Below are 11,576 nucleotides of genomic sequence, written 5' to 3' on the forward strand. Positions count from 1 at the left end.
CACTGTTTATGCTCCAAGTGCTCAGCTGTGCCCCATGGGAGGTGAGGGCATTGTGCACCTGTGGAGTCCTAAGCCTGCTTCTCTGCAGACTAGCCCTGAATTTCTCCAATACAATCTTCATCACAGTGACAGTTCCAAGAATCCCGAGGGCAGCAGAAGCCACACAGCACCTCTGGATGAGGGCAAAAGAAAGTAGGAGAAAGGAAGGCCTCACACCAAGAGTGCTGGCCACTAATTTCCTGTGACCTCTGCCCTGTCAGTGGCACTCTCTAGCAGCAACAGCCTTACCCAGCCTTTCCTATGTCCCCACCTACTCCCTGTCAGGTCCAAACTCCTGGCTGGGCAAGGTCTAGGTGAATTGTACCTATTGCTTGAGTTTCAGTGTGCTGCATAGAGACACAGAAATCACGCTGGGAGACAGCCATGCTGCTGAACCGACTTCCTGCTTGGCTGACCACAGTGGTCTATGGGTTCCTGCTTCTCCCACAGATCCAAGGTGAGACTCCTACAGGGGGACCTGTCAGTGGGGAAGGCACCAGGGTGACACCTGCCACATTGGGCAGAGCAGAGTTCGAGTTGGAGAAGGTAGAGATGACAATGATATTACGGAAAAGTTGTGCTACAAAATGCCCATGGTGGTGATCATATAGCTCAGAGAGGGTCATAGGTGCCTGAGGACACAGAGGAGTGAGGCCCATATGAAAGTGTGTAAAGTGCACTGACATGTTGCAGACAGTCAAGGATTTGGGACATTTCCTTCCTCCATTTGTTGTTGCAGCTCTAGTTGTAACTGCTACTCAACCTGCTAACATAATTGTCATTCAAACTGATTGCGTACCCTTCATTGCCAGAGCAACATCTTGGTATGGTCCAAGGTTTCTGGTTCTGGAAGAGCTATACCTCCCCCAGGAACACATCATGAAGTTGAACTGAGATGCCACTGTGTTTCTTTCACCTAAGTGTCAACTCTAGGCAAAGACTTGGCTTGGCTTCTAAGGTAATAGAGGATGTACCCTTTACCTGCTACACAGTCTTCAAGTCTTTATCAGGAGTTCATGCCACCAGAGAATTATATCCAGAATTATGTATGTGCAATGTTTGATCCCCTCACACCAGAGCAAGCTTGGATGGGCCCTGATGAACTCTCCTACCCGCTCCTACTTAATCTGCACTAAGGAGTTCCCCTTACCTTACCCATGGCCCACTCCTACCAGATTCCCTCCCTTACCTGCTCTTGATCAGGATCTGGGTATTGATTATGAAACCGTGATTCCAAGGTAACAATTTTTGCAACAGGAAGAACTGGTTGTGCAAACCTTGTTATTCAGAAGACCCAGGGTTTTAAATCTCCTATTTCAAGGGTCATGTTTTGCCACTGCATGGCTCAGCTTCCTCATAGTATTTCAGGAGGGGCTTGAAGCAACATGCAGGTAGCTAATTTCTAACAGGGACCTGAGCAAAGTTTGTCCTTTTACTGTAACAACTATGAAGCATGAGTGACTAGCGGCCACAGTGAGGACCAAGGTCAGAGTTCCCATCTAGATAAAACTCTTACGTAGACAACATGGAGGTCAGGGGTATGTCTTTGGACTTGGAAAGATATTGGGAAATTGATGTCTGTTTGTGGTTGCTATCTTGGCTTCAGCCATAGGAGGCGACAGGAAGCTTGCTGATTCACAACATGTGCTTAGGGCAGGAGAGTTACTTTTTTATACCAACAGATCAGATTTGTGAATTTCTGCAGCCTGAAGGTAATAATGGGGGAGAGAAGGTTCCAGTGGAGGTGGAATTGGTACTGATAACAAAATAGCCACCGATTGTGGGCCTGACTGGATGTCTCAAAACACATGAAGGAGCACAAGCTTTGGGGCTACTATATATGAGCACACACAAAAGGATTCTCTGTATTAAAGGAGAGAAAAACCCATGAATGAAATATCCATTTAAAGAATTATCATGATTTTACAAACATGTTATTGTGGACCCTAAGTTGATTTCCAATGGCCTCTTCCCTCTTCAGTCCCCAACATAAGCAGGCCAGCTTTTACAGGATCTGATCAAAGCTGTGTGACTCTTCCCTTGCAGCCCTATTACTTTTTGGCATTTGAGATACCTCCAGTGTGAGTTCCTTGAGAATTGGAAAAGTTCAGTCCAATCCCCAGAGTCCTGCTAGTCCCTGTTAGGTTCCTGGAAATGATGGTTATTCTCCAATCACCCAACATTGAAGTTCCTAGGGCTTAATGATGATATCAAGTCCCAAAGAACATCAGGGAACCTGCCTGGTAGGAAGGTCTGGGTCAGGTCAGTGAAAAAAGTGGTGTTGGAACACAGGCATGCAGACAGAATGTATGTGAAGCAATTGACTTGCAGATCAGAGGACCTTGCCAGGCTGAGCTCTGGGTGGCATAGAGCCAACAGGAGCCACAATGTGAGTGGCAGCTGATGGGGCACACCCAATTCTCATGTGCATCTCTCTACCCACAGGCCAGGACTCAGCCAGCCCCATCAGAACCACACACACCGGGCAGGTGCGGGGCAGCCTTGTCCATGTGAAGGAGAGCAATGTGGCAGTGCACACCTTCCTGGGCATTCCCTTTGCCAAGCCACCTGTAGGACCACTGCGGTTTGCCCCTCCAGAGCACCCTGAGCCTTGGAGTGGTATGAGGGATGCCACCTCCTACCCAGCCATGTGAGCTCTTGTTGGGTGAGAATCTCTGTGGTGGGATGGGCACCCTGGACCAGGCTCAGTATTTCTCCCATGTAGACTCCACACTCCATTTTCTTCTGCTTTACAGCATTTCCCATATAGTGGGTGGAGCAGCTTTGCCAGGCTCATTGCTCTGGCTTTGCATATGAACAGTGCTAACGCCAGGTGCTAAACACAGAGATATACTTGTGCCATGACTTGGATCATGCCAATTGTTTTCTGCCATCAAGAAATGAATTTCTGGGCAAGGTTTACTTGGATTGTCCATACAATCCACAGCTCTTGGACACAGCTCTTGGTCCAGCAGCAGATGCTACAGATCCCTAAGGAGGGCAACAGTAGGAGCTCTGTGAAGAAACAAAGCTCCGCAGTCACTGTGCCAACCAAAGGGCCAGGTGGCATTGGCTGAGGAATAGTCTGTGTGCTTCCAACTGGAGACATGGTAGAAGGAATGTAGTTCCATCGGAGTCTGGATTTGGATTTCAGCAATGTCCCACTACTTTATGTGTAACTGACTATCACTCATTCTTACCAGCAGCAACAATGGCCATGCTTTAACTGGCACAGAGAGGTCTGTTAGCCCTTGTAGCCAACACTTCTAGAAGATTTATGAGTCAATATTTCCAAGGCTTAGGGGGAGAGACAACCAGCATATACAACAAGGTAAAGTCAGAGTTCCATCCTAGCTTGAGATGGAGAGCCTCACCCGATCCAGGCATATGTGGCCTGCACCTAGGTTGGAAGAAACATGAGAAAAGATTCTGTATAAACAGGGCACCAGTGCAGCACAGGTTCACAGTGGCTGGGAACAAGTCTAGCCTCAAAGTCAGATTTTTGACCCTGAGACAAATTCTGGAATAATTGTCTATGACTGTAATCAGGTGTCTGCAAAGTGCTGATATAATGAATATGCTGACTACAGTGAAGCTAATAATACCTCCCATCTCGATATCTGAAGACTGCCTTTATCTCAATATCTATTCTCCTGCCAGTGCCCAGGAGGGCTCTCACCTGCCTGTGAGTGTCAGAACTTTGTTTTTACTTTGTGGGAGAACATTTCTTCTGCATGACTCTTAGTAGTGGCAAGAACAGCCTGGGTTCTGAGGCAGTGTGGAACCTCATGACAAGTTTCATTATCAGGTTCCAAATATCACTTACCCAGGGAGGGTCACTCACCACTGGTACAGGGGGATGCAGAGTCTAACTGTTCCCAGATGTTAGAGGCCTTGGTTCCTTCAAACAAGAACTCACTCTGCCAACATGAGCCCAGAAGACTTACTGAGGAACCCAAGAGCTGAAGTTTGAGAATGCACAAGTTGTGCGTTATTCATTGTGCCAATGCTAGTATGTGATTCATTTGACTCACATGAAAGTGAGATAATCAGGGAAATGTCCCTTTTCTTCCATTTTAGATAGGCAAGAAAGTAAGGACACCAATACTCCAGACTTGGATTCCTGGAGTAGACCTCAAGGATAATGATTTCACTTGTAACTCTCACCCAGGGACAAGTTCAGGAGGTCCTGAGGCAGTTCCTTATATGATGGCAGCTGCACAAAGCCAAAGCCATGGATAGTGTAATGGAAACCAGAGGTAGGAAAAGGGCTGAATGAGAATCAGTGGCAGCTGTCTTGACTTTCCCAGGTGATGGTGTGGATCCATGGTGGTGCACTGGTTGTAGGTATGGCTTCAATGAATGATGGATCCAGGCTGGCAGCCACTGAGAATGTGGTGGTGGTCACTATCCAGTACCGTCTGGGAGTCCCGGGTTTCTTCAGGTGAGTGTGGGATTGAGTTGGGCAATGAGTGCCAAGCAGAGCCAGGACAGTCCTGTGACCCTTGTCTCTGTCACTTCTCAGCACTGGAGACCAGCATGCCACTGGAAACTGGGGCTTCCTGGACCAAGTGGCCGCCCTACGCTGGGTCCAACAGAATATCGCCCACTTTGGAGGCAACCCCGACCGTGTCACCATTTTTGGCGCGTCTGCAGGTGGCATGAGTGTGTCCTTACATGTCGTGTCCCCCATGTCCCAAGGACTCTTCCACGGTGCCATCATGCAGAGTGGGGTGGCCCTGCTGCCAGAACTCATCTCTAGCTCCTCTGAACAAGTCTCCTCAGTGAGTGCCCTCAGCTGCTCTCGTCCAAACCCCCTGTATTTCCCCTCACTTAGGAGCCCCTGGTTCACTCTGCTTGCTTGGGACAAAAAGGACCATGGAGGTAACTTGGAAACTTCTTGGGAATTGCTGAGTGTTCAGGGGTAGCCTACATACCTTTCAGCCTCACAGAGGTTGAGTGTGGTCTGTGATCATCAAGGCTACACCCAGATTCTTCCATGTGAACATAACCATGTAAGCAGGGGAGATGAACCCTCCAACCAAGGTCCCTGAGCATCATGAAAGTGGGAACAATTTCACACCTACAGCAATCCACACTGTAAATCCGAAGAGATTTGGAATAACTTGCATCATTCGGGGTTTGGGCAAACTTCTCTCGCTACTTCAGAGGGTGAGGCAGATGCTGCCTGGTTGCTTTCCAGATGGTGGCCAACCTGTCTGCCTGTGAGCACGTGGACTCAGAGGCCCTGGTGCACTGCTTGCGGGCCAAGAGTGAAGAGGAAATGCTGGCTATTACCAAGGTCAGGCTGAATGGTGGGGTGAGGGTCTGACAGGGCAACCAGCCCACAGCTCCCTTAGGGAAAAAGGGAGATAGGGTGTGAATCACCTAGTCCTAACATTCTGAACGAGTGACTCTAGTTTGTAACCCTGGATATAAAATGAAAACTGTCAGAGGCTAACTCAAGTGTTTGCTGTCTTGGGATGTGTGTGGGAGATAATACTGGGAAGAACTGCGATAGGGTGGAAATGAAAAATATAGTATTAGAAAATAAGTAGTATGTGATCTCAAATTCTATCATTGGTGCCTTCTCAGACCTTCAGAATCACCCCTGGAGTGGTGGATGGCATCTTCCTACCCAGGAATCCAAAGGAGATGCTGATCTCTGCTGACTTCCACCCTGTCCTTAGTATCATTGGTGTCAACACTGATGAGTATTCCTGGGTAATCCCCAAGGTAAGGCTTTGTTCTAACTCATTAGTAGTCTAGGGAGCTCTTCTGTTATGTGTGTGAGTGGCAAGAGGTACAGGGTGGGACAGGGTATGATACTTTCTTGACCACACAATTCCACTCTTAAACTCTGCCCACCTCTCAGGTCATGGGACATCTTGACACCATAAAGGGAATAAATAAAAGCACGTTGCCAGCTATTATGCAGAACATGGTAGGATACATGGTAAGGATCTGGATACCTGCACCAATGGATGGGAAACCACAAGGTATTGTTCACACAGTAACCTTCAGGATTACAGGATGGTATATGAATGTGTTTGTGGCAGGGTTACACCAGAGATTGGCTTTATCCACAGTACTGTCCAAATCCTATCTCCCTTCCCAGAGGCGGTCTCCTCCCTGCCACTGCACTCCTGCCTAGCCTGACTCTCTCTGATTTTCTTGGCACAGAACTTGCCTGTTGAGTGTGCTCACCTGCTGATGGAAGAGTACATGGGGGACACCGAGGACCCCCAGGCCCTCCAAATCCAGTTCCAAGACATGATGGGAGACTTTATGATTGTGATGCCTGCACTGCAAGTAGCACATTTTCAGCGTGAGTACATCTGTAGCTGAGCCTGACTGTGCAGTGGGCAACTCAGGGCTGTGCATCCTGGGTGACCTCTGTGATGTCCAAGTCCCCATCCTTGTGTCTCTTAAGGACCAAGAGCGAAGTACTTGATGTTCCACATGTCAGTAAACTCTCATGGCCACAGTACGGCACAGGCATCACAGGCACGTTACAGAACAGGAAACTTAGATCTTCAGTTACTAGTCCAGGACCACACAGATAGGAAACTCAAGGCATGATTTAATCATAGCTTTTCCCATTTGGGGTCACCAGGAAGATGGCAGGAATATACAATTCTTGACATCAAAGCCCATCCTAGAAATCAGAGAATGTATCACTGACTGTGATGAGCACCTTTGGTCTTTGCAAGGCCGCCTCCTGTCTGAGGTTTCTCACTTCACACTCCAGATTCCAGCCAGCTTCAGCCTAGCTATCTTATCACCAAAGGTGAGGAAGGACAACTCCAGTTGAGGGGTCACCATGTCCTAATTTTTCTACACTTGCAGGTTCCCATACCCCTGTCTACTTCTATGAGTTCCAACATCGTAAGAACTTGACCTCAAAACCCAGGGCCCCACATGTGAGGGCCGATCATGGGGATGAGGTTGTCTTTGTCTTCGGATCTTCCTTGTATGGCAGCAACCGTGAGTGCTCTTCATTTCCATAAGCTAGAATGGGACACACTATGATACCTGTAGGTTGATTCCTCATGGTCTATGTAAGGAAGCTCAAGCTCAGAGACAGGCCAAGATCAAGTGTACAAAATCTTACCATTCAAAAAGCTTCAAGTGTTTGGAATTCAAGCCTTTTCCCAAAACGCCTGTGCTCCCAACACCTGTCCCCACCTGCAATAAGATGTCAGACATAAGTACAGAATGCATACTTAGAAGTTATGATTGTCCTTAAATGACTGCCAGGGACTGGCAAGGAAGTCCAAGTGCTCTCCAGTCCAGGAATACACACAAGTGTATTCAGCTAGAGACAGGATGAAGAATGGAAGGTTGTGCAATGGGAGTGCCTGATCCTGGGTGGGGAAGAGGGAAAGGAGCAGGCCAGGTATAGAGAATCAGACCAGAGTTGCAGGAAGGGTGTAGAGTAGAAGTAGGCACCTTACACTGGTCAAGTCGTGGACCCTTATTCTCTGTGCAGCTGACTTTTCTGAGGAGGAGGAGCTACTGAACAGAAGGATGATGAAGTACTGGGCCAACTTTGCCCGCAATGGGTAAGATAATTAACCTAACCCTGCCTCCCCAGAATGGGGTCCACCTAGTGGATGCCACAAGGGCATGAGCCTCATGAGCACTCATGAGCCTTAATTACAAGACCTCTCTCTCTATCTCAAACTCCAAGACTCACTCGCATACAGAGTGCTTTATAAGGTCAAGTCGATCTCTTCTGCCCCTGAGACCTGAAAGGATGACCACAGTTTTGTGGAAACATCAGCACTCACCTCTATGAGGTGGCTCTGATCTCCATAAGGAACAGACACTAGGGCGAGGGCCTTGTTTTCCCTCATTCCCCCCACTCCTGATTTTTCATGCTGCCTGTCATGACTCTAATGAGGTGATTGGGTCCAGGCTCACAAGGACTCAGAATGTCCCTCACCCCTCCTCCTGGGAGGGTGTGTCCACAGGAACCCCAACAGCGAAGACCTGCTCCATTGGCCCATGTTTGACCAGAAGGAGCAGTACCTACAACTGGGTATCCATCCTGCTGTGGGCCAGGCCCTGAAGGCCTCCAGGCTGAAGTTCTGGACCAAGACCCTGCCACAGAAGATCCAGGAGCTCAAAGCGGCTGAGGAGAAGCATGTAGAGCTGTAGTGGTCTATGTTGGAAGGACTGGGCTTGAGTGCAGGTAGGGTCAGCAGCTGGTACTCAATGTTCATCCTCTGTTTATCCAGCCTGCCAGCCACCCAACCAGATGATACTTATGAACTACTGCCTGCATGATGTTCATGACCCACTTGCCTGAGCACACTCTTGTTAGACACACTCAATAAATTCCCCCTTGTCAATGAAACTGTATTCTTCTAGAAGTGCGTACTGTTCTCCAGGCCCCATTGAGTCTGGGTCCCTTCCTTACTCATATCATCTTCTCAACTTCTGTCTGCTCCAAGTCCCTAGCCCCTCTTCAAATGAAGATGGTCTAAACACTTTACTCCTAGCACAAGTCACAATTACATGTATAACCTTCAGCAATGCCCCCCTTTTTTTTACTTATAAGTAGCCAACAATTAAACCCATTTGATTTCTAAGTTTCTCTAACACACACACACACACACACACACACACACACACACACACACACGTGCAGAAAATTTTTGTTATGGATTAATTTATATGCAATTAAATTTACCCACTTCACTCCCATATCGTTTGTTAAAATGTTTCTTTCATCCAAATAAGCTCCTTGACGCTCTTTACAGTTAATTACTTCCTCTTACTCAGCATTTTGCAAACACCTGATTGTGTATGCTTGTTTTCTGTTCCAGTTCTGGGACTTGAACTCACTGCTTTGCCAGCTCACTTGGCTTTTTCTACTGAATGCTGGATCACTACAACTTGCACCAACCTCTACTTCTGGCTTTCTGCTGATAAATTGAATTTAAGAGTCTCACAAACTTTTCTACCTGGGCTGGCTTTGAACCTTGATCTTCAGATCTCAGCTTCTTGAATTGGTATGTTATAGGCTCAATTGGTTTCACTTAGTATTGAGATTAGCTATAATTTGGGGAAAAAATAGTGCAATGTAATATAACATACTAACTGAATTATTTCTGGCTTATACTCACTATAATTAATGCTTTCAGCATCAAGTTTACATCTTTTCTTTTATTGAAGAGTGGTTTTTATGAATGCACACACCATTTTCCTAACCACAACAACTGGGTGCACATATGAGTGTGAGACATTCTTTGCTCTGTGTGTGTGTGTGTGTGTTTGCGCGCGTGTGCGTGCGTCTGTGTGTGTGTGTGTGTGTGTGTGTGTGTGTGTGTATGTGTGTGTGTTTTCTCTTTTCTTGGTAATGGGGATTGAATCCAGAACACTGTACTTGCTCGTGAAGTGCTTTGCCATTGAGCTTCATCCCAGCTTTCTTTGTTATTTGTAATCTAGTTGTTTAGGACACTTTCAAACCTAACTTTTTGAAGACACATACTTTCATTCCCATTGGATTTTATTCTGGGATTTTGATTGTCTAATTGGAGATAAAAAGTATTACCTGGGCTGGCTTTTGACCAAGATCCTCAATTCTATGCTTCCTGAGATGCTAGGATTACAGGTATAAGCCACTGGCACCAGGCTTGTGTCTTGCTTGCTTGCTTTCTCTGTTTCTCTCTTTGGTTGTCTCTCTGTGTCTATATGTCTGTGTCTGTATTTGCCTCTCTCTGTGTGTCTGCCTATCTCTCTTTTTCCCTCTCTCTCCTTCTCTCTTTGACTTTGTCTTTCTATTCTGTCTCTGTCGCCCTGTCTTTGTCCAGATCACTAGGGATATGTAAGTTTTCATCAACCTCTCAAACATATAGACATGCTTCAAAAATCCTTTCATTCCATGTTTTTACTATTAACATAGTTATTGTGGATGCCAGGGTCTTTGAATGATGATGCAGGAAGTGGCAGGGCACCTGGGAAACTTCAACCTTGCAGTGGGTACCACAACCATGATATTAACAGGAAGCTTTGTGATTTTCAGTAAAATTCGGAGAACTTGTTACTGGATCCTGAACATCAAGGACCTAGACGCTCAGCTCCCCAGCCCAGATGCTGATTAGGTTAGGAGAATGAAGGTCAGAAAGAACTGTTGAATCTGAGCAGCCAAATGTCCTTATCCTGAGGTTCTAGACCAGTGCTTGGATTTTCACACACTCCAGCTTCAATTTCTCCCCTTTTCGGCTGTTTCCCATTTGGCTGGCAACAGACCAGGACATTGAGCTATCACCCTCTGCTCCATTCCCTTCCTTACTTCCTGATTAACCTCCACAGAATGCATGAGGTACAGGCTGGTGGCCTATACTGAACTCTCAAGAGACTGAGAACTGAGGCCTCAGTCTGAAGCCAGCCTCTGTAGGAAAGTCCATGAGATTCTTCTCTCCTGTTAAGCAGCAAAGCTTTAGCTCCAGTCAAGTACAGCACTAGACTTGAGTGAACAAGCTAAGGGATAGCTCTCAGGCTCTCAGTTCAAGCCCCAGTACCAGCACACACACATACACACACACACACACACACACACACACACACACACACACACACACACACACACTGAATCCAGGGCCAGAAGTACCACATTAGATACTTTTTCTTTTAGTCATCACCTACCAGATTATACTAACATTCCCATGAATCCACTAAAAAAAAACAAAAGCAAAAAACCCTAGCATATAAGCAGGAGTAAATCATTAAGGTGTGGCTAGAGGCTCTGCAGTAAATGTGTGCTGATGGTGATCCATCTCTTTGTTTCATCTCCAAGCTGTGTGTAAGTCTACCAAAAGCATCTGCCCAGATCTGGGTAGAAGGGTCTCCTCTCTGACCTGGGACAGTTAATCACATTGAAGAAGACCATGAGTGCACATCAGATTGTGTGGCTGGAATGGAGGTCAGAGAATCTTTAGCCAAGTCCTGCCAAGGGAGTAGGAAGGGTATCAAGAAGGAAAGCTTGTGGTACCTGGCTGTAGACTGTTGGTACACCAGATTGAACATTCAAAGCTGGTTCTCACAGGCAGTAAAGATAGTGTGAGGTTGAACCTGGCACACTTCCTACGGAAAGTCAGGCTTTGCTGAAGCGCTTGGTTCCTGGTATCTCACTGCCTCTTAGCAGGATCTATGTTGTACACACTCCCAATTATACAACTGGCTCCCAGATTACCACAGGCCCACAGAGCCCTGTCTCTTCACAGTGCTGCAACCAGCAAGTTCCTTTTAAAAGTTTATCAGGAGTGTTTATCAGGTTTATAAAGCTTTATCAGGCCTGCCCTTGACCTCAGCCACCAGGGAAGCCACAGAATAGGATGATGGGTCCTTAAAAGTGCCACAGTGACAAGTATGTTTAAATAGAAAAGCAGTTCCTAATTGTGGAGGCGTCCATGTGAACCCTCATGACTCTGGGGGCTGAAGAAACTTGAAAGTGGACTTGGTAGTGTAAGAGCAATGAGTTCAAGGAGCGATGTCAAAATGAACACAGTCATAGCTCCTTGTTTATG

At 46.9% G+C, this 11,576-nt stretch overlaps 1 protein-coding gene across 2 annotated transcripts; it reads left to right on the plus strand.

The window, feature by feature from the left end:
- The first annotated feature begins 410 nt into the window (after positions 1-410).
- LOC138806971 (pyrethroid hydrolase Ces2a-like) lies at positions 411-8,635 on the plus strand. 2 transcript variants are annotated; one of them, XM_069992485.1, is made up of 12 exons: positions 411-496; positions 2,485-2,689; positions 3,589-3,724; positions 4,350-4,483; positions 4,565-4,823; positions 5,243-5,341; positions 5,635-5,775; positions 5,915-5,995; positions 6,223-6,367; positions 6,889-7,026; positions 7,532-7,604; positions 8,016-8,635. In XM_069992485.1, exons 1-12 carry the CDS (start codon positions 424-426, stop codon positions 8,200-8,202), a joined length of 1,671 nt encoding a protein of 556 aa, XP_069848586.1. In that variant the 5' UTR covers positions 411-423; the 3' UTR covers positions 8,203-8,635. The 2 variants fall into 2 exon arrangements, with proteins under 2 accessions (XP_069848586.1, XP_069848587.1); XM_069992486.1 differs by lacking the exon at positions 411-496 and having other exon boundaries at positions 2,675-2,704.
- The last annotated feature ends 2,941 nt before the right edge of the window (positions 8,636-11,576 follow it).

The sequence above is a fragment of the Dipodomys merriami genome, unplaced genomic scaffold (genome assembly GCF_024711535.1).
Source record: "Dipodomys merriami isolate MVZ:Mamm:240054 unplaced genomic scaffold, mDipMer1.0.p SCAF_41, whole genome shotgun sequence".
In the NCBI taxonomy this organism is placed as follows: Eukaryota; Metazoa; Chordata; class Mammalia; order Rodentia; family Heteromyidae; genus Dipodomys; species Dipodomys merriami.

What these genes read in the sequence shown, in the direction of transcription:
- LOC138806971 (XM_069992485.1), top strand. Translation starts at nt 424, where the DNA reads ATGCTGCTGAACCGACTTCCTGCTTGGCTGACCACAGTGGTCTATGGG. An exon ending in GCTTCTCCCACAGATCCAAG is followed by an intron (nt 497 to 2,484) that starts GTGAGACTCCTA and finishes CTCTACCCACAG; the next exon opens with GCCAGGACTCAGCCAGCCCC. An exon ending in GCAAGTAGCACATTTTCAGC is followed by an intron (nt 6,368 to 6,888) that starts GTGAGTACATCT and finishes CTACACTTGCAG; the next exon opens with GTTCCCATACCCCTGTCTAC.